The 22,704-nt window shown below is 43.7% G+C and overlaps 1 protein-coding gene and 1 long non-coding RNA gene across 3 annotated transcripts in view; both read right to left on the bottom strand.

The window, feature by feature from the left end:
- Positions 1–22,704, bottom strand: part of LOC310770353 — a 571,729-nt gene that overhangs the window by 183,126 nt on the left and 365,899 nt on the right. The window lies entirely within an intron of this gene.
- On the bottom strand, positions 6,633–22,664 carry LYAR (Ly1 antibody reactive). 2 transcript variants are annotated; one of them, XM_083630723.1, is made up of 10 exons: positions 22,302–22,664; positions 21,374–21,523; positions 20,155–20,341; positions 18,457–18,571; positions 17,053–17,160; positions 15,810–15,893; positions 14,119–14,485; positions 12,177–12,251; positions 10,065–10,150; positions 6,633–8,457 (listed from the first exon to the last, which is right to left on the bottom strand). In XM_083630723.1, exons 3-10 carry the CDS (start codon positions 20,274–20,276, stop codon positions 8,320–8,322), a joined length of 1,095 nt encoding a protein of 364 aa, XP_083486849.1. In that variant the 5' UTR covers positions 20,277–20,341; positions 21,374–21,523; positions 22,302–22,664; the 3' UTR covers positions 6,633–8,319. The 2 variants fall into 2 exon arrangements, with proteins under 2 accessions (XP_083486849.1, XP_083486848.1); XM_083630722.1 differs by having other exon boundaries at positions 21,241–21,523; positions 22,302–22,592.

The following is a 22,704-nucleotide window of genomic DNA, read 5'->3' as shown; positions in this document are numbered from 1 at the left end:
ACTATTTGCTTACAAACTCTGACTACAAATAAGATCAGTGCTGTTAAGTTGTGGGCGAACATATCAGATGACACAGCGATTCTTCCAAAGCAGCTCTTTATTTGTAAGCTGGAACAGAACTAAGCTGAGGAGCTCAGTCAGCCTGCTTATATAGAGCTCCAGAACAATGTAACTGTTGCCATTTTCTAAAACTATCCAATCACTGAACGTCACTTTTCGATCCTTCATTTGCATACAAACTATCCAATCACTGAACGTCACATTTTGATCCTTCATTTGCATAACTATCTACAGTATCCCCCTGCTGGCCCAGGGTGAGAACTTCAGTACATAACAAGTGCAAAGTTTGTAGCAAATCTTCATAGAATTGTAGAATTCTAAAGTTGGAAGGGACCCTGAGTGTTATCGAGTCCAACCCCCTGCAATGCAGTAAATATCAGTTTCTCCATTTAGGCAGAAAGAACCAGCTGCATAAATATAGAATGGGGGACACCTGGCTTGCAAGCAGTAGAAGTGAAAAGGATCTGGGGGTCTTGATGGACCACAAGCTTCACATGAGCCAACAGTGTGATGCAGCAGCAAAAAAAGCTAATGCTATTTTAGGCTGCATTAACAGAAGTATAGTGTCCAGATCAAGGGAAACCATGGTACCACTCTATTCTGCCTTGGTCAGACCACACCTGGATTATTGTGTCCAGTTCTGGGCACCATAATTTAAGAAGGCTGTTGACAAGTTGGAACATGTGCAGAGGAGGGTGACCAAGCTGATCAAGGGTCTAGAAACCACACCTTACGAGGAGCTCTTGAAGGAGCTGGGTATGTTTAGCCTAGAAAAGTGGAGACTGAGAAGATATGATAGACATAGGACTGTCCCATGGAAGACAGAGCAAGCTCCAAAGAGCAATGTTCATTTCCAGGCATTCCTCATTCCTGCCTAAGGACCCAGAATTATTACACTGCAGAAGTTGTTAAAATTCCCAAATTTCACATCCAAGACTAAAAAAAACCCCTTCTTGTTGATAAGAGGAAGGTAAATGAGGAAAGGAAAGTCTTTCATGCTTTGGCAAAAGTTTCCAAATATCCCTCATGGCATTTTTTTTGCTGAGTAAAAAAGCCTGAGGAATAATTGTGTAATCTGTGAAAAATATTGCTGAATGGAGAAAGGATTGCCTTTCACCACAATAGCCATTCACCTACCTTTCAAGAATTGCTCACCTCAGTTGCCTTTAGCATGTATTTTTTTAAAAAAGAAGACATGCCAAGCGTTGTTGTTACAATATAGAAATATAAATTTTAAATACTATATGGGAAAATGCAATTTAAAATAGACCAAAACATTTAAATCTAATCCCAATAATGGGGCCCTTCTGGAGTCCAGACCCTTGGTTCTCAGGGTAAGGTGTAAAGGTGTAAAGACATTGATTCTATTCCTCCAAGGAGCTCAGGAAACAACGCATAGGCTTCTTCCACTTTATCCTCACAAAAGCTTGGTGGAGAAATAGTGACCAGCCCAAGGTCTACCAAGGCTAGTGTGGATTTGGGCTTAGGATTCACTGGTCCAGCTTAAACACTCTGGCTCACAGATGAGCTGTTCGTTGCCAGTGGCGATGCATTTTGCTGACACTTCCCAGTCCAATTCTGTTGTTTCCTAAGTGAGGCAGGAAAGCCATCTTGAATATAACATGCATTGAACAGAAGAACCTAAAACTCCTCTACTCTGCCTCCACAGTTGGAGGCAGCATTGCTTCCAGATACCAGTTGCTGGAAGAGGGCCCTTGTGCTCGGAACCTGCTGGCTTTGATTTTATCAGTGCATGGCCAGGCTATCGCTTACCACTCCACCGGTGGCTGAGATGTGGGGTGCTCCCAAGCTGCACTCCTGATGCTTCAGAGAGAGAGAAAGATCCCATTCGGGACACGCAACTCGCCTATTTCCCAGACATGGGAACCATTCACTGACAGAGCCTCTGTCTTCCTAGGATTCAAGCACAGTTTCTTGGCCCTAATAGATATGGCATGGAGAAACAGAGCTGCGTGTGTTGTCGGTGTACTCACAACACTTTGCTTCAAAACTTCTAATGACCACTCCCTATGGTTTCATTTAGATGTTAAATAGTACTGAAGAGATAACAGTATCCCGTGGAACCCCAGAATACAAGTGCCAAGGGTTGGTTTCTCTCATTCATCAGCATGACCAGGGTTGATTCAGCTCAGCAACTGGGTCTGAGCCCAGATCTAAATAATCAGTCTCATCCAGCAATACCTGCTCCACAACCACCCTTGGCACCTCCTTTGCCAAGAAAGGGGTGTTGGCAAGTGATCTATAGTCCTTACACTCCGTTGGGTCCAGAGTGGGCCCAACTTTCTAAGTATTTACTTAGCACAAATCAAACGTCGGCTCCCTCTCTATTTTTATCAGTAGCAAAATCAAGTGTGTGTTTTATGGTGGAAGACAAGGAAACTCTAACAAAAGTAGATTGTCTTTTTAAGGGATTCACCTGAGAGAAGCTCGTTGTTTAAGGAAGTGGCAGTGAAAAATGAATGAAAGGGTAACGTGGGTACGTAATTCAAATACATATTTGCTTACATATAATTACTTGCCATTATATAACACTGTCGAGTGTTCAAAACACTTGATTATGTTAGTATACCTATATGGAGGAAATTCAATAGGGAGTCAGAAGAAGGATATCTTTTGAACCAAATGGATTTTCTGTTTGCTGTAATAATACTCCTTGCATGCAAATTGCCCTGTGCATAAGCAGAAAGTGTTTCTGTGGAGGTAAAGGGCTTCCCCTTCTAACCAAAACCCTCCTCATGCTCTTGAATTCTCCTCTGATCACCAGGAACAGCTTTTCCCAGGAAAAGAGGAGCTATAGCACACCCTCCACCATTTCTCTGATGAAAATAGGGATGTCCTGTTTCATCCACATCATCATATTTTTATTATTTATACCTTGCCCATCTGACTGGGTTGCCCTAGCCACTCTGGGCGACTTCCAGCATATACAAAAATATAATAAAGCATTAAACATTAAAACTTCCCCATACAGGACGAAATTAAAAGACGCCTGCTCCTTGGGAGAAAGGCGATGGCAAACCTAGACAGCATCTTAAAAAGCAGAGACATCACCTTGCCAACAAAGGTCCGTATAGTTAAAGCCCTGGTTTTCCCAGTAGTGATGTATGGAAGTGAGAGCTGGACCATAAAGAAGGCTGATCGCCGAAGAATGGATGCTTTTGAATTATGGTGCTGGAGGAGACTCTTGAGAGTCCCATGGACTGCAAGAAGATCAAACCTATCCATTCTTAAGGAAATCAGCCCTGAGTGCTCACTGGAAGGACAGATCCTGAAGCTGAGGCTCCAAGTCTTTGGCCACCTCATGAGAAGAGAAGACTGCCTGGAAAAGACCCTGATGTTGGGAAAGATGGAGGGCACAAGGAGAAGGGGACGACAGAGGACGAGATGGTGGGACAGTGTTCTCGAAGCTACAAACATGAGTCTGACCAAACTGCGGGAGGCAGTGGAAGACAGGAGTGCCTGGCATGCTCTGGTCCAGGGGGTCACGAAGAGTCGGACACAACTAAACGACTAAACAACAGCAACATACAGGACTGCCTTCAGGTGTCCTCTAAAGGTTACTTATTTCTTTGGCTCGGGGCTTGCATAACTCTATAGTCTCTGCCATTTCTCCAATGAAAATAGGGGTGATGTAAGGAAAAGTGGGGCATTCCGGGATCAAATTGGAAACTGGGACAGCTTCTGTTAATCCGGGAGTGTCCCTGGAAAATAGGGACACTTGGAGGGTCTGCTATAGTTGGAAGGGTAGTGGAAAAGTCCCAGCGTGCAGCACCACAGCACCACTATGTTTGGACATAGTTGTGTCCAAACTATTATGTCTTTCTTTGTCCCACTGCACTTTTGATAACATCATTTATACTTTTCTATTTGCTAGTAGTGGAGTGCCTAGGTTTCAAGCAAAACATGGCAAACCCCCAAAAAAGTACCGGTTACCACACATACCCAAGTGACTCTTTAGGTATGTAGAAGTATATTAGTCTGTAAATTAACAGCGATTTTTTAAAAACCAAAACAGAACGAAACAAAACTGGCACAAGAAGGACTTCTAAGCTACTAGGATCTTCAGATTGTGGAGATTGATGAGCCCTGGAATGTTATTGGAGGGGGAAATTAACTCTCTTTATATCCTGAGAGAGATACTGGGGATTTAATAAGGGAGTATTAAAAGGAAACATTTTTTCAATGTAATTTTAAAGAATCTGCAGCAGGATGATTTTAGTGTGTTTAACTCCAAGCCACGCCATGGCGTGATGTGGTATAAGTTTTCTCCTGTCACTTCAAACTTTATTCAGAGCCAAACACTCCTGATTAAACAGTTCTCCCTTTTCAGGTCTTGTCATAGTCCAAACATTCAATGATGCGCCAAAGGATGTCTGTCTACGTTGCTACCACTGTTGGATCCCATGAATTTCCCATGAGTTCCCCTTTGCTTCTTGCAATGCTCAAAGGTGCTTACTATCCCCCCGTCCCCGTTTTCCTGTTTTTCACCGCATTGTGCCACAACACTAAATAGGATTGGGGGTGGGATGGGGAGCAGCCTGTGCTTCGCTTCCCTCCCCTCATAATCCATGAATGCACATCCCAGGCCTTATTGTGGATCCCCAAGGAAGATGCTGTACCCCTCTTGGGAGACATGTACCTCATCCCAGTACAGATGCATGAAGAAGTTTTTTTGTCTCCAGCTGCTACATAACTAACCTATTTTCAGCATCAAGTGCCTGTTCATCTTTTGCTTCCACTCTTCTGTCTGTTTGGGTCTCTGAATTTCCAAACCCTCTTTTGTAACAGATCTAACGCTGGAGATAACAGCTCCCACCACTGCAAAACCAGCTGCAGAAGTTTTCTCTCAGATGCTGGTTTCTGCGTAACCATAACAGCCTACGGAAAGTATCAGTCCTCATCCCCTCAGTAACCTTAATTTCTCCATCACATTCGCAAGCCTACCAGGCTGTAGATGCTCAGGTGCCTGAACCTGTTCTAACCCATGAATAACATTATGCAGAAATTCGTCTAAACCTTGTTCACAATTGAAGAATTGCCCTTGTGTCTGAACAAGAGTATTTTGGGAGAATAGAGGTCCCAAATTCTTAAAAGATAAACTCAGCTGTTTCTTCTTGCCTCCTTTCTTCCCAAGTCCTCCAATTGCCTCAGGACAATGTCTGTCTTGTGTTCCTCACATATTTGATAAGTCTCAGCATCTCCTGCATTCTTTCTTGGACATCGCAGCTGGTGTATGACTCTCCCAGGCACCCCATAGCAGGCTGAGAACCACAGAGTCCCACACAACACGGCAGCATAGGAAGTGCCCCTGGGTTCTGTCTTGTGGGGGTTTTCCCCTCCCCAGTCTCCATACTTGCCTCTGCTGCCAGCTCATTTGCAGGGGCTGTTCATGATGCCAAAAGACATGTGCAAGTTTCCTTGAAGTTCACAATCTGAGAAGGGAGGCTGGAAGCCTACACAAACACCTTGGTTAAAACGAGTCTTATCATAACTGAGCAAAGGCGTAACTCTTCTCCAGAATACAATAGCCTTGTACTGCAAAGCAAGATAACTAAGGGTGGATATATTTGGCTCTTAAGCACTTGCTTGGAAATTTGAAAAAGGTACAGAAATACCTGTATTAGAACAGAAAATGACAGCGGAGGGTGTGGAGGAATGACTGAAAGGACAAAATACCCAGTGTGGACAAAATGTTGTGCAATAGCAATGACCATTAATGTCCGAAGCACTGGGAATGTACAGAAGCCAAAAGCAGATGCTGAAAAATCAGACCTGACTCTTTTGCAATATGGGACCCCTCTCTGGAAGCACCCTTAGGGGATAGTCTCTTCTTGTAAAAACGAAGCAAAACTAAACAATTGCCGAATGTCTGATAGCAGCTGATCTGCATTTCCTCTCATCATACTCTGCTAGATGCCACAAGGCGATTGGGCTTGCACCCAACCATTGTTTAAATAGCAGCATTGCCCCTTCCCTTCCCTTCTGACCCAGGCTTTAGTGTGGAGCATCCTTGCTAAGGAGTGACAAGTTTGGGAGCTTTTTACAATCTGTTGGAGGATCATACTAATGAATGATCAGACTTAAGTTGCAGACTTCTAGGGACTGCTACTTGCTTGAAGACTCCAACAGTTTGACGAAGCCTGTTTTTAAAGTGTCATGCTTGAATCAGAAACTTTTCAGAGATCTTTATTCAATGTCAATGTAAACAGAATATCAAGATTAAAACGTATTTTCTCCACACGTAAGATTAAGCTGGTTTGACTGTCTTAACGCAAGCAAGGAGAAGCTTCTCAGCAGACATCTTCTTCCCCAGCTGAATGTTAAACCTGAATATAAAGTAACACTTCCTGTTAATGTATTAAGGGGAAACTTAATCTGCTCTCCTTGGCCAACAGAGCAGAAAAGAAACTTAGACTTGTTCTGTGCGTGTAGGATTCCCCCCCCCCCCCCGAAAGCTTAATTGGGAGAAGGGCTAAATTTTGAATATATTGATTGTGAGATCTGGTAACCTGTGACTGCAGCTCAATGTACAGAACAATATAGCCTTTACAAACTTTCTGTGAATAAGTTTAATATTTGCTTTCTGGTTTCCTTGTTACAGAACACTGTTGCAGCTTTCAAGTATCTGAGGGAAACAATGCGCTGGTTCTGTCTCCAGTGGTCACCAGGTATATTCCACTGGAGACGCTGTTGTTCAGGCGCAATGAGAAAATAGCAGGAGGCGAGACGATCAGTTTTCAGTGGGAGGAAAGAGAGAAGAAACAGACCAGTAATGCAGAAGCAGTGCCAAAGCAGAGCACAAAGAGAGAGAAGATCAATGTTCAATAACCGCAATAGTTAAAAATATACACATTTGTATTGAGGAGACATATGCTAATCTGCGGGAAAGGAAATCAGTATGAGATATAAAAAGAATGTCATTCTGTTGGTGTTCAGAGTTGGGTTCCTAGACTGCCAGATTGACAAGTTAGTTTATACCAACAACAATTTGTGAAGTTGCTAGGGAACCAGAAATATTTTTTTCCCCACCTAGGTTTTGATACCTTGCTGTAGAACTTGTAGAAGCTTCTTTGTTGATAACTTTAGAGGTGTAACCATTGGCTCCGTTACACCCCAAAACCTATAGTTTGACCTTCAGTTTGTGGATGCAGGTGCCATGGTTCATGAGAAAGGCTCTCTAGGAAGACTGTCAGTGGCTATTTTGGAAAATGGCTTCCACACCTTGACTTACGCCAACCTGTTTTGTCCAGCTATATTTTTCCCCTGTTCCAAATTGTACTGTGCCACCTAAGTGGAAACTGACATCAATAATGACTTTTCTGCGGAGTATTACTGGGACTGTGTATTGCTTAATGTAAAGTCTCAGCTGAAATTGAAACATGCTATCTGGGACCACTGCAATATGGTTCAAACAATCCAGCTACATGGGGAGCAGGGATTCATAGAGATATCACATTGTCCACCACTGTAAGATAGATAAAGATTCTGTACAGCTTTCTGGGTTTAGGCGTGGAAATACTTGCTAACGAGACCCTTCACTATTGGGTGCAGAGCTAGTGTGATTTATTTCTTTACAAAAACACACATACTTCAGAGTAAACTTTCTTTCACTGGGTACATTGCAGTAGGTTTTTTTTTAAAAAATGAGTTGTATCTAAAAGTTCTATTCTGTGATTAGAAGAGAACCATTTATGGCCCATTCTGAGCTTTAGCCAGCCTGACTCCCCCCCTGCAACTGTTGGCTACTTGTGTATACTCCTCCTTTGTGATTTCCCCTTTCCTATTCATGCCCTTCTTAACTCTCAGCTCATCTGCAAGCTCCTTATGCAGCCACACTGGTTTCCTCAGATGCCTCCCACTTTTCTTTCTTGTTGCTATTGTCTGCATTTGGGCCTTCAATATTTCTCCTTTCAGAAACTCACATCCTTCTTGGACTCCCTTCTCTTTGAGTATTTCTGACCATGGGATCGCACCCAGTAGCTCGTGGGTGTGATCATAACCATAACTTAAACTTTTATAAATAGCAATAGAAAGATTGTCATTATATATATATATATATTTTAAAACCACATTTTTTCCTAAAAGTAACTTTTAATCAGTACAAACTGTATGTGAAATAAAAGGAAATTCACAATCAAATACAGGCAAGGTTTGCTGCCATATACATCTGAAAAATCTCTTTACATCTGATAACAAAACTGGGGACATATTAAAAATCCTTATTTTAGAACTAAAAAGCTATTTTATAAGCTTAACCTTTTCCTTTAAAACTCTAAATTTAGGATTGCTGCTGACTTTCTTATTGAACAGGGCCAGAATTTCTTCTTCAGCCTTATGATGATGATCACCTGCCACTGCATAATACTGTGATAAAACCTGCACAAGAAAAAAGAAGAGACAAAAAGAAGTTACATCAAACCTTTCACACCATTATCAGCTTAAGTGTATTTTCTGGAATATGAAGCATCTAACTCCAAAGCAAGCCCCATCAAGTTCTGTCATATTCCACTTGGGCTTTAAAGCCTGCACTGGCTCCCAGTCTCTAATTCCAGGCACAAAACCAGCGCTGGTTTTTTACTTTAGAGCTCTGGAAGGTCCGAAGGGGCCATGTTCTCCCATAGCAGCCTGCCCACATGTTAAGATCTTCCGGCAGAGCCCTGTGCTGCCACCTTTGAAGACAGGGGCAGCTGGGGGAATGAGGCCCTTTCTATGTGCTTGGTGGCATCTGACTAGCTGTCACTTCTCCATTTGTAACATTATGAATTAAAAGAAAGAAAACCTGAGCTAAATCTAGGCTGACAGTTTTTGAAACTGCCATAGCTATTAGTTACACAACCAAGTCTTCAGTTGCATTACAGTGGTACCTCCGGTTGTGGACAGGATCCGTTCCGGAGGTCCGGCTGGATCCCAAGGTTTTTGCAACTGGAGAGACTGCTTCTGCACACGCGTGTGGCACGGTAGAGTGCTTTTGCACATGCATGCGCAGCAAAAACCCGGAAATATACTTCCGGGTTTGCCACTTACGTATCCTGAAGTTTACGTAACTGGAGGGATACATAAGCAGAGGTACGACTGTACAGGAGCTTTCCTAAACATTGGCTTAGCTGTTGAGTTGTAGAATGCTTAGGACCATCCCACCTGCCCAGAACATATATATTTTAAATGCAATCAGCACACAAGGCCTTTGGACAAAAGGTGCTAAATGCTGTTGGTGGAATAGCAGAAGTTCATCAGAGAAGAAAGGGGGCAGCACTATGGTTTAGCAACTGCTCATTTAAATTGGAATTTGGCAAATGGTTGTGCTCACAGAAGCACAGGTTTTTTAAAAGTTAGGGCACAATCCAAGGTACATTCTCCTACACAAAACCTCACTGAATCCAGTGAGTCGGGCAAGGTAGGGCGCTGGAGTTAGGCAGCAGCCTGAGGGGAGGTGATGAGGTGGGCAGCTGTTCTGGAGCCTGCTCCGTTTCCTCAGAGAAGCCTCAGAGTTGGCCCTTCTTGGATCAGGCCTTTCCCTTCCTGTTCTCGAGCCTTGCAGCGTTTTCTTGCTTGGCAGTAAGGGTCCCGCGTTGCACGTTGCGTGCCCCTGACCATATGCAGAGTGCTTTCTCCCCAGAGCAAGACGTGTGTGTGTGTTTCCTTGAAAGGCTTCAAGGGCCAAATGGATAGAGCATGTGCAAAGTTATTTTTGCCTTCTGATCCCTGCATTGCAGGGGGTTTGACCAGTTGAGCCTGAAGGGTACTTTCCAACTCTTTGATTCTACGATAGGGAACCGTTCCCTGAACAGTACAATTTTGTCTTTATTTTTTAAACAGGCAAATTATGAAATAATTTGGAAATAAGGAAATAAGGAAAACATGCTGTGAATCGCCCTGAGATCTACGGATGAAGGGCAGTATACAAATATTTATTCCAGTGGTGCTTGTGCAGGGGAACTTTGCCCGGCCTTGTACTCTGGGTTTCAGAAGACGCTCCAATATACCTTCTTCCTTAGTTTTTTCATTGGCAGTTCATTGTCAGGTGCTTTCCTCAGAACAGCTTTTATAGTTCCCTTCCAACTGAATTTACCTGTAAAAAATTGTAAAAAGATAAAGAAGAGAGAATAAAATAAATTATCCCCATGCATTTTGGCCAGGTCACTATGGAAACCTAACACCACTTTCAAATGTTTCCTTGGTCAGGTTAGTAATGCCCTGCTTGCTAAGCAACCTGCTGCACTGAGATGATTTTGGAAACTGAAATATTGCCAAGCACAGCAGCGCAGGATTATGTGAACAAGGGAGAATGGGTTATAAATCAATCAATAAGGAAGTATTACTCCTCAAGCAATAAGGAGGTTTTTTTTAAAAAGCAACAACCATGAATAAGGCCTCATTGCCCACACTTTCGTATTTGAAATCAGCAGCCGGTCCCTATGCCTCTCTAGCTCAGAGGGAAATACACCTGGCTGGTTCCAACCCAGAAAACCGCCAGCTGCATCCACCTGGAGAAATGACCAACTTTTTCCAGTGGTTATTTTAAAAAACCTCATCTGTAAATATAAACAGCCAAACTCACTATAATAACCTACATACATTTTCTACCCGATGTGATCTACTACAAACATTTAGAGGCTTAGGGAGGGATTTGACGTCAGACTCTTCTGACTGCTCTGTCAGTGCAAGAATTTTTGCTTGCCAGGTGGGATTCTGCCCCCTTTCCTCCCACTGCTCTAGGGCTTGTCTGACCCTCCAGAGTGTATTGGGGGGCGCAGGGGGCTCATGGGGGGGGGAATAGCCCTTGCACACGCTTCCACTGGCACACCAGGTTAGTTAACTCTATAACACTTGAAAACTGTGACAGTGGATTTTCTGGGGCCAACCCCTGCTGGCATTTCGGCAAAATGTGGGCTGCAAGCTGGAGAGGATTCCTCTGTTCAGGAAAAGAAGATTTAAAAAGAAAGGAAACAAAATGAACTGAGACTTGGTCTGGCTGTTCCTAACAGATTAAATAGCCATATAGCTTGCATGTACCAGCATCTGCTTGTCTAGCAGAACATTCCCCACCCCCTCGCAGACCCCATTGTCGTCCCCTGCCCCCAACCAAGCCTTCTCAATGTTGGGAAGCTTCAGGAAAGGCCTGGCTGTGGTAACAGTGGGAGATGGAAGACGGCAAAAATTAGCCAGAGGCAGCCTTGTTCTAGCAGGGCTGGGTTGAGACTGAGAGGGCAGGAAAGACTCATTGTACAAGTGGACTTGTGTTCTCCCTGCTCTGGCTCCATCCAACCAATGGTATGTCATTTTGCCCTAAACAGCCTTGGCCCAGTAGACCTGAAGGAGCGTCTCCACCCCCATCATTCAGCCCAGACTCTGAGGTCTAGATCTGAGGGCCTTCTGGTGGTTCCCTCACTGCAAGAAGCCAAGTTACAGGGAACCAGGCAGAGGGCCTTCTTGGTTGTGGCGCCTATTATGTGGAATGCCCTCACATCAGATGTCAAAGAGAACAACTACAAGACTTTTAGAAGACATCTGAAGGCAGCCCTGTTTAGGGAAGCTTTTAATGTTTGATGGACTACTGTATTTTAATATTTTGTTGGAAGCCGCCCAGAGCGGCTGGAGAAACCCAAGCTGATGGGTGGGGTATAAATAAATTATTATTATTATTATTATTATCACCATCACCATCACCACCACCACCATCATCAACTATATAACCTTTAGAAGACATCTGAAGGCAGCCCTGTATAGGGAAGCTTTTTAATGTGTAATTTTTTATTATGTTTTTATATATGTTGGAAGCCACCCAGAGTGGCTGTGGCAACCCAGTCAGATGGGTGGGGGACACATAATAAAATTACTATTATTACTATTGCCACCCACAAAATTATAAGCCCCTGTCCTCCTTGGACATGAATATCCTGTGTTATCTAAGCCTGGTACTCACTAACCCACTTTCAAGACAAGGGAACTATGTCCTTATAAATGTTACAACTCTCCCTTATACTTTAACAATGATTCTAATAATTATATTGACTAAGGTGCTACGTCATTGTTGCCATCAACAAACAGATCTAGCTCATAGTTGGCAAACTGCTAAGCATCCAAGCGAAGGTTACCTTGAAGCTGATCCTCATTTTCTTCGGTTTCTGAATTGTTCATTCTTTTTTGTGCAATGGGAGATTCGTCAACATCTGGGGTGGGATTTACAGGGAGAGAAACAGTCAAAATAAGCGTCAGGAAGTCCAGTAACAGAATCATTAGGGAACCCACCAAAATTGGAATAGTGGTTAAATCTAAAATCTGCTCTGCCTGACATTTCATAAAAACCTCCTACAACAAGGAAAAATCAGAAAAGGATTGACATTGTCAGATGAGATTGTCGGGATTCACAGAATGCTGTGTGAGATAGCAAGTCTGCAGGCTTGAGTTTGCTAGCTGATGCAACTGGCTGATGCAGTCAGCCTGCAATACTTTCTATGGAAGTGCTGGGTCAGAAAGACTCAGCAGTAATGTGTGTCAGTTGATTGGCTGTCATCGGTTTAAAGGGGAAACCTGTCCAGCAGTAAGTGGGTGGTGTAGAAGAGTGTGGTCAGAGAGAGAGATAGAAAGGTCTTCCTATTTGCCTTAAGGTGCAGCCAGGTACTCTGCTTGACTGTATGAACTGCTCGTGTGTTATAGCCTGTAGATATCTGTATATATAGCTTACAATATACTGCACTGAAGAACCTGGAACTCTGAGCATTTCTGCTAAAGCGCCGCAGAGAATTCGCGACAGAGATGGGTAGAAATCAGGATGAAACTAAGATTTTGTCAAGGATGTATAACTTGCTGTTGAAATGGAATACACAGGATGAAACGGTGAAATCTGCTATGATTAAATGGGCACAAGATGTTGGACATAACATTATGTTTGCTGACTGGGAACAGTTGTGGACCACAGGTATGAAATTTACGGCATGTAATGCCTTAAGAGAGAATATTATGAAAATGATATACAGGTGGTACATGACCCCAGTCAAGCTTGCAAAAATATATCATTTGCCCGATAATAAATGTTGGAAATGTAAAGAAACTGAAGGTACATTCTTTCACCTTTGGTGGACTTGCCCAAGAATCAAGGCTTTCTGGGAGATGATATATAATGAAATGAAAAAGGTATTTAAATATACCTTCCTGAAGAAACCAGAGGCCTTCCTTCTGGGCACTGTCGGCCAATTGGTGCCAAAGAAGGATAGAACTTTTTTTATGTACGCTACAACAGCAGCAAGAATACTTATTGCAAAGTATTGGAAGACACAAGATTTACCCACCCTGGAAGAATGGCAGATGAAGGTGATGGACTATATGGGATTGGCAGAAATGACTGGCAGAATCCGAGAGCAGGGAGAAGAGTCGGTGGAAGAGGATTGGAAGAAATTTAAAGACTATCTACAGAAATACTGTAAAATTAACGAATGTTAGAATGATGTTGGATAGAAATTAAGTGGTTTCCAGCTGTAATGCTTTAAGAATATGGAAAAAGGGTATAAATAGGTAAAAACATAATTAAAATGATGTTGGATTGGAAGTAAGTGGTATTAGCAACAAAGTTAATAAGAATATGCAAAAATGAATTGATAATGGATGAAAATACTGAGTTATAAAATGTTAAGTTATAGAGATAAGATAAATGAAAGAGGGTAAGGATTTGCTGATTTGATTATTTAAATGGGAATACAAGAAGGGGAGGTGTGAGGAAGTCAAAGAAACAAGCAAATGAGTTTTAAGTAATGAAAAAGAATTGTTTTTGATTTTTCTTTTTTTGTGTGTGTGTTTGTTCTTATTTTTTTGTTTCTTTTATTATGTGTTTTTGTATATTTGTTGTTGTAAAATCTTAATAAATATTTCTTAAAAAAAAAAAGAAATCAGGATGTCCCTAAGGCTGTCACTCTCACCCAGATTTCAATCCAAGCACTGAAATTTATCCTGATTTATATACCGTACATCCTATATACTACAAACTGTCCTTTTTCCCAAACTGCACCTCATACCTAGAAGCAAGAACTGCAAGTCTGATACCTTCAGAGACGTTACGCTTGCGTTTCTTCCCATTTGCTTTGGTCCCTGCCTCTTTTGTACTGACACCGTTTCCATTCATTTCCAGTTCAGCTGAAACATCTGCTTGCTGCTGCTTTGTCAACTTCAAGCCATTCCTTTTGGAAATATTTCCATTCTCATTTTCTCTCTCTTCTTTCTTAGACTTTTTACTTTTTTTGAGATCTAGGCCCTCTGGCTGAACTTGCAACCTTATTTCTTTTGCCTTTTTCCTCTCTTCCTTTTGTTCCCTTTTATTCTTTTTCTTTGCAGGTTTCTCCATTTTTACTTGGTTGTCTTCTGATGGCGTTGGCATAACTTCACTGTTTGCAGACTGGTTTTCAGCTGTCTCCTGTTGGGAAGATGCAGAGGGCTTATACATCGCTATGATGAGACCCCCTAGTCAAAAAGTTGGGGCAGGGGGGACTTCAGTAGTTTATTCTAGGAAGTAATCCTGCCCACTTGTCATATCTGGCCCTGATAAGGATCTGACCCATGGAGCCAAAATGGTTCCCCCTCCCTGCTTTAAGCAAAACACAGAATTGCTTTTTGGTGCAATGAGAAGGTACACTCACAAGTACCACCAGCAAAAAATAATCAGTATCTTTCTAGGATGTGGGACTTGCAATGGGCTTTTCTGAATGTGTGGAGGGAGGTGGTGAAAAATCCATCCCTCTACTTCTGGGCTATTCCCCCCCACCCCCCGGACCCTCATCCCAAATAACCAATTCTTTCTTGCTTTATCTTAGGCTACTTTAAAGCCCTTCACGGCCTAGGACCCTCGTACCTACGGGACCGCCTCTCCTGGTATGCCCCACGGAGAGCCTCAAGGTCCATAAATAACAACACCCTAGTGGTCCCAGGCCCTAAGGAGGTTAGATTGGCTTCAACCAGAGCCAGGGCCTTTTCAACACTGGCTCCGGCCTGGTGGAACGCCCTGCCTCATGAGACCAGGGCCCTGCAGGATCTGATTTCTTTCCGCAGGGCCTGTAAGACAGAGTTGTTCCGCCTGGCCTTTGGCTTGGAGCCAATTTGATTCCCTCCCTCCCTCTCTTTCTTTTTTCTTTTCCTTCTCCTCCTGCGATGAGGCTACATTTTAATATTTTAATGTTTCAATATTTTAATGTATTTTAATTTTGTTTTTAAGTTGTATTCATTCAACTTGTTTTTATTATTGCTTGTTAGCCACCCTGAGCCCGGCCTTGGCTGGGGAGGGCGGGGTATAAATAAAAAATATTATTATTATTATTATTATTATTACTTCATCTATATCCTGCAAAGCAAAAAGCTGCAGAAGCTTTTGGGAAGACACTGTCCCAGAAGTTTAAAGTTCCTAACTTCAGTTCACACGAGCCCTTAAAGACAGCATTACTGTTATCTGTGTGGACATTAAACTAAGAAATGCATATGCAGCACATTTCTCTATTGCAAAAGAGGAACTCTGCACATGGAGGGGAAAGGGAAGCCTACCAGGTTATTAAAAGCAATTATTTATTAAGCAAATGAGTACAACTAGCAATCCATTTAGGAGGCAATCCTAAAGGCCCACTGATATTGTGGGATGACTGGCCTTAGCTGGCTAATAGAAAAGAAAGACTGGCTACAAGCTCAGCCACAATTTGTGGACTTTTGACTATGAAACATTGCTTCCATTAAACAGTTTCCAGTTAGCTTACCTTTCTGGTAGCTTGTGAAAAAATGTCCCACACCTGGTCCTGCAGTGCAGTGCTATGTATTTTCAAACTGTTAGACATCCAGTTCTGTTTAGGTAGAAAACAGCAGAATTTCTATTTATGCACTGATCCGTCAGCAAGACACTTTTGCAGTATTCAGATCGGCAGAAGGGCCACAGGATGGGATGGCATGGACAAATGGGACCCAGCAATCATGCCCCTTTCTTCAGAATCTAATTAGAGGCAGATGCCAAGCTATACATGCGAAACATCCTCTGCTGCATTCAGTAACAGTCACAGGTAGAACTGTAATACACATTAGAATCACAACCTGCTAGTGGCAAAATAGTTCCAGCGCAGTTGACATGAGCCCAAGTCATGTATTATTTCAGTATGTGGGGCTCACACATGGCAGATGGAGTGGAGGGCAATGCCAGGCTGTGCGTGTGTCTGCTTGCAAAGAGCTGCCTATGAGTTACAGGTTGGTAACGCAGAGACATTCCCTTTGGCAAGAATGTATACTCAGTTCATGGATTTCAAGGGGTGGAACCAGGAGGTGCAGCCCCATTCCACTTCCCATGTGTTAGCTGCCCAGGTTGAGGTGTGAACAGGGCTATGGAAAGGCAGCGGAGATCATGCAGCCAAGGACAGGCACCAATTTCCTGACAGGAAGCCCCTGAAGCTGGTAGCTATCTCAATTCAGTGCTCATGTTTCAACTGCATTAAGCGCCTCTCTTGAAAAATGTCTGTATTTAGGGCGGCCTTTCAATTAGCTTTGAAGTACACGTTTGCAAACTTCTTTGCTTTGCACTCCCTGAACCGTTTTGCCTCACTTAACCTCTTTGATCACTTTTCTGTGCCCGTTGCAGATCAAAGCAGCGAATCATCCTACTGCAGCCCTTGAATGCATGTGCTGCTCCCACTCACTTTAAAGCACCGTGGTGTTTATCACTGCATTTTGTGAATGCACAGCTGCAGCAACAAGAATGGACGGTGAGAGCAACAGTGGGAATATGAGGGAAAGGGGCTGTCAAGAAATGCCCACCCCCACTCTGCCAACAAAGGGCGTTGTAAATTGCCAAATCAACTTGCCTGCAGCAGAACCCCTGAGCCTGGAGGATTCTGGTGACGCTTTCTAGCGAAGGGGTAGCCAACATGGTGGCCTCCCAGAGCCCCAGCTACAGTGGCCAATGGTCAGGGATGATGGAAGCAGGAGTCCAACTTCTAAGCTTACTTCTAAGCATACCTGAAACTTGCCCTTTTTTCTTGGAATGTTGTCATAGGTATACATCTGCTCCAAAATATCTCGAACTTTGGGGTTAATGTTGGTTTCCTTTATCGCTTGATGAATCTTCTACAAAAGGAAGTGGGAATGATTGCATCTGAGACACAACATACTTAAATCACAAGTCTGATGCACTGAAAATCAGATGTATGCTATACACATCGCAGGTTTAAATCTGTCCATTTCTCCTGTCTGCATCAGGGTCTGGAGGTTTGGGAATTGTGTTATTGCTTCTGGGGTGTTTATGTTCACTGCAGATAAAAACAATGGCCCACACGGAGCCTGAAAGCTCGCCTATGACAATCAATACATTGACATTTTACAACTACATTTTGGCTAGGTAACACTAGTAGGAGTAAGATAAAAACTCTGTATTAGTTCACACTGTCTCATGATGTTTATGCTGCAAAGTACCACAAGGATCTAGTTTCCATTTCCACACCCACACCCGCTGCAATACTATTTAACATCTACACAAAACCACTTGGTGAAGTAGTTTGGACATTTGGAGTGAAGGGTCATTACCATTATGCAGATGACACTCAGCATTATTTATCGTTCTCAACAAATCTAGGTGGGGGCTGGAAACTCTTAACACAGGCAGCTCAAGTGAGGGATGGGATGTGCAAGGGCTAATAAAGTGAAGCTCAGTCAGGGCAAGATTAAGGTGGTGACCCCCAAGGAAACACACAATCTTTTCAAAATGGGGTTGTATTTAGTCAAGGCTCAAGTCTGTAGCTGGAAGGTGTTTTCAATATAGTCTCACATATGGACACATGTGACACATATGGACACATGTGACACATATGGACACATGTGACTAAGAATGCATTTTGCCACCTTGGGCTGGTATGAAACGTATTGCTTCTTGCTGGAATATCAACCAATCAATTAAAAAACTTCAAATGCTTCAGAACATGGCAGCCAACAAAGTGCTGGTTTTGGTTAAAAGCTCTGAATGGCCTGTGACTTTAGTATCTGAAGGACTGCACCAGCCCATGAGCTGAGTTTGGCAGCCAAGGCCCTCTTCTGTCAGATGGGCAGAAACAGGGCTTTCCTTTGACTATGAAATGCCCTCCCAAACCAACAAGCTGGCATCTACTCTTGCATTCAGTGTGCACCTGCTGCAAGGTGTCCTGTTCCCCAAACATTTGACGGGTGAAGTTAGATAATCATATGTAGTGTTGGTGGGTTTTCTTATTGTCTGATTTTTAAATGTATTCTTCTATTGTTTTGATCTGAGGTATAAATTGCATCAGAGACCACTGGTTGAAAGGGAAAAGGGAAAAACAATCAGTACTGTACACAGCTTTCCCTGTAAATTAAATGGCATATCACCATGCTTATGTGTGCACTTGTTTTTACCTGAATCCATTCCTGCTGTTTGACATCTCCTTTGTGAGCTTTGGCTTCATAACCCTTGCCACCATATTTCTGGTCTTCACTTAGGCACTTCACATGACATTTATAATCATCACCCCTTAAATATTAAGAACAGCATAGGTAAAAAGCCATAGTAGTTGTAGTAGTAATAATAATAACAACAATAGTAATTTTATTTGTACCCCATCCTCCCTAGCAGGAGCCGGGCTCAGGGTGGCTAACATCACAAAACTAACACAGTATACAAAGAACATAAAAACAGGCAATCAATTAATTAAAATACATCTTAAGATTAGTTTATAGCACAACACTTATAGCACAGTAGGAAGATTTCAGCTCTGGATATATTGAACAGCCTTAATTCCCAGAGAAGCCACGGCTCAAGCTAATCCAGAAAGAACTATGACTGGCAGAAGCTGGCCTGTAATTCTATATAGAGCTAAGCACGCCTAATCCTTATATGCGATTATGCCAATGTAACTCCGCACAAGATTAGGCTGCACATAAAATTAAATCACACACGGGGCATCAATTCAGTAACTCATGCGCAGCTTCTTCTTTAAACAAAAAGGTTTTATTTAAAGGGGCAAAACTGTCAGAAGAATGTCGGGTCAGCATTAAGGTCAAGGTCATCATTTGGAGACCGCTCGGCTTCAGTAGTTCTTATTATTCTAGTGGTACCACTGTTCACTTTTTACATAGATTTTCAATTAACAGCACTACTTAGAATTAAAATCCAAGCCGAATCCACCATTTGCCAAGTTGTGCAGCAATAGCACAAAAGCTTGCATATCCACATAGAATCCTGTAATGTCATCCGTTGCCTTTATCCCACATCAGCGTGACTGAGAAAATAGCACAAATTAACCCTGCAGTGCAGTTCACAGTTATATCCTGTTGCAGGCTGCGGGTGCCGAGAGAGAGTAGTTTCCAGCATTTTGCAATATAGCCCACTACAGGCAAAAGAACAGTTCAGTTTGGCTTCCCAGTCATAAATGCTCCATCTCTCTCAGGTTGCAGGGAAGGTCAAAGCTACTTGCCACCTCAGACTTCCTCCCAGGCCAAATCAAGCACTCAGTAACACGAATGGGAATGCATTCAGACAGCCAAATGTTCTTCAGCCATTTCTTGTACAATCAAAGGCTACTGCCTTCACCCTTTGAGATTTCTTGAGGGTTCCACCTTGCATGGCCAGGGAGATGCTTGTATTTTATGGTGATCTTGTTACTGTAAATCAGATTTTATTCTGCTACTCTTATTTTCTTTAAACGATTCTATTTATGATGACTTTACTAATTTTTTATGCATTAGCTTCAACTTTTAAAGAAGACGTTTTTGGCAGTTCTCCCTCCCTCCCCCCCTTGCATTTTTTACCATCCTACTCAGGAGTGGAAAACTATATCTAACCAGTGGGCTGGACCCATCAGTCCACCACCCTCCATATAGTAACTTATGACAGGTGGGCAGGACTGTCACCATAACGTCAGCTGACTGACACCTTTCAACATTCAAAGGGGATTTGTTGGTCTAAGGCTTGTGCCCACTTGTTCTTATAACACCAAACCAGTTTCATTGCAGATTTTTGCACTGAGCTCCTTGGGAGGAAGGGCAGGATATAAACAATAGCAATAACAATGAGTTGTTACCACCAAATAATGAAACAAGACTCTGATAACCTACCAGAAATCTTTACCACAATCCATGCAAGAAAGGCATTGGCAATTGCGACACACAATTACATGCTTTTCAACCTGTCCCTTTTTCACAGACTCTCCACATGCGTTACATGTGAAAACCACCATTTCTTCCAAGATAGCAGTATCTTTCTTCAGAGACTGTTATAGAATTGATCCTCTTCCAACAAATTCTAGAAATTAATTAAAAATAGTGTTTTACATGTCCTTTTAAAAAGGCAGGACTAACAAAGCAAAAGTTGATACAATAAAAATATAGTTAAACACCCTGCTGAGCATTAAAGACAAAACTATTAAGTTAACACTGCATAAATAGCACCATACACCCAAGTCCATTAACATTAATGATTCCAGGCATGCTGGTATTTATTGTAAGCAACAAATACATTCAGAATGGGAATAAAATTTCTTAAGGGTTTGAGGGAATGGGCAGATCCTTTGGACTACCAAAAGACCTGCATGCCCAAAGGAAAAGACCCATCCATCAAATGAAGAGAACTCTGTTTTATATTTTGCACCATTGGGGGAGGGAGTATTTTAAAACTGTAACTGTTCCAGGTACCTTGGCAGAAAACACACACACAAACATGCACACAAACAAGTATGCTATTTCACAAGCAGCCAACCAAATAAGATTTCTCAGAAATCTGGAGGAGCAGCTGGCAAAAAATAGAGTCTGCTGTTTCATGCTTCATATTATTAATTATATTATTATTATTAATGTATTTATACCTCACTTTCCCCCCTGACAGGGGACTCAAGAATGCTTACAGATAAAAATAAGTACATCTAAACATGAGGGGAGGGGAAACTATTAAAAATCAATTAAACATTGATTAGAATTAAAACTATATAAATATATATACATAATTAGTATATAAAGATAGATAGATACACTATGTGTATGTACATACATACACACACGCGCGCGCACATATGTACATGTAGTTATACATAAGTTATACATATAGTTATATAGCCTGTTAAAATAAAGCATAAAAGCTGATACAGGCTATAATGCGTTTACCCGGACTCGCGGCCGACGCCACTTTTGCCAGGGAGCGCAACTTACCACCGTTTCCCGGAGGAGCGTTGCCGCGCGGGAGACACGTGTTCGCCGCGTTCACACACTCGCCGTTCTAGCCGCGGATCTAGAAACCGGAACGGGTCCCGAGGGCCGAGACGCGCTCAGCGGCGGAACTCACCGGCTAAGGCTGGCTGGTGGTCGTCGCCGCGCCGCGCTTCCCCCGCCGGGTCGCTCCCCTCGGGCTGCAGCGACGCCTCCGGAGCGCCACCCTCCACTCCGTCGCGCACCTGTGACGACACCGCCGGCGACTCCTTTGAACGTCTCAGGCCTAGAGAGAGAAACGTTGAGAGTAACACCCCCGACGCCCGCAAGGGCGGCAGAGCGGCGCGCTCTAGCCCTCAGCATCTCTATGGGCAAGGAGGTCGCGCGTAGGCGTAGACTTACAGAGTGCCGACTCACACGCCAAGACCAACTTCCGGGTTAATATCGGAAACTTTTAAAGGAGACATACAGAATCTTAGCGCCGCTGCTGTGCTTATTAGCAAAGAGTCATTAGGGCTGATTTTACATTTAAAGTGGGGATGGAGGAAGAGTCAAAGCCCTAAATATTTATTTTAAATCACATTTCGTATGCCCGTGCATTGACAGCATGGAGGGAGGCAGCTGAGGTCCGGTCTGCAACTAAGGCCGCCAGTTGCGGATCAGGGCGAGGCTGAAATCCTGAGCAACGAGGAGGTCCCGTTCGGCTGTCGCCCGCCACGGCTGAAGCCCCGCAGGCTGGCTGAGAGAGCGGCGACAGCCCTGCAGTGCAGGCCCAGCAGGAGAGGGCGGACTGGGGACCAGGAGGGGCCCCGGCTGTTTCTTCCCTCCCCAAAAATCCCCTGCCCAGAACCCTGCCCGCCCTGGATGCGGCCATCGGACCCGCTTCAACTGCTCCGCCTCCGCGGCGCCTCGCCCAGCGCAGAGCAATTTCCTCGCCCGCAGCCTTTGCACGCAGCCTCAGCCAACTGTAGGAAGAGTCGTCTCTCGCGCAACCCGCCCCAGAACAAGAAGAAAGGCATTTCACTCGAACAGCGGAGAACGCGGATTTCCCTCTTTGCTCCGACCTTTTCTATAGACCATCTCTCCGTTGCCGATGGGCAGCTCGGGCTCCTGCCCAGCCGGAGAAGGGCCTGGCGAGAAATAGGTTCGGGAGCTTCCTCGATGTAAACACGCCGGCATCTCGCAGGCCCTCCGGGGCGCTGCTGGGTTTCTGGCCTGCGGAAGGGAGGGAGGGGAGGGGAGAGGCGGCCCCGAGCCAGAGGCAGGAGCCGAGAGAGAGGAAGCCCCTTTCCGACCAAGAGCAGCGTGCAGAGTCTGCGTGCCATTGAGTGCAAGAGTCTGTGCAGGCGGGAGTCTATGCCCGAGTTTGCACCAGGGGCGCCGTGACGCGACAGGAAGCTGCTGCGGACGAAGATCCCTCCCGCCCGAAATGCCCGGGAGGATTTTGCCCTGAGGAGGAGAGCCGGC

This window comes from Podarcis filfolensis, assembly GCF_964270895.1.
Source record: "Podarcis filfolensis genome assembly, chromosome: 9".
In the NCBI taxonomy this organism is placed as follows: domain Eukaryota; kingdom Metazoa; phylum Chordata; class Lepidosauria; order Squamata; family Lacertidae; genus Podarcis; species Podarcis filfolensis.
This window is presented reverse-complemented; position numbering and strand designations above follow the sequence as displayed.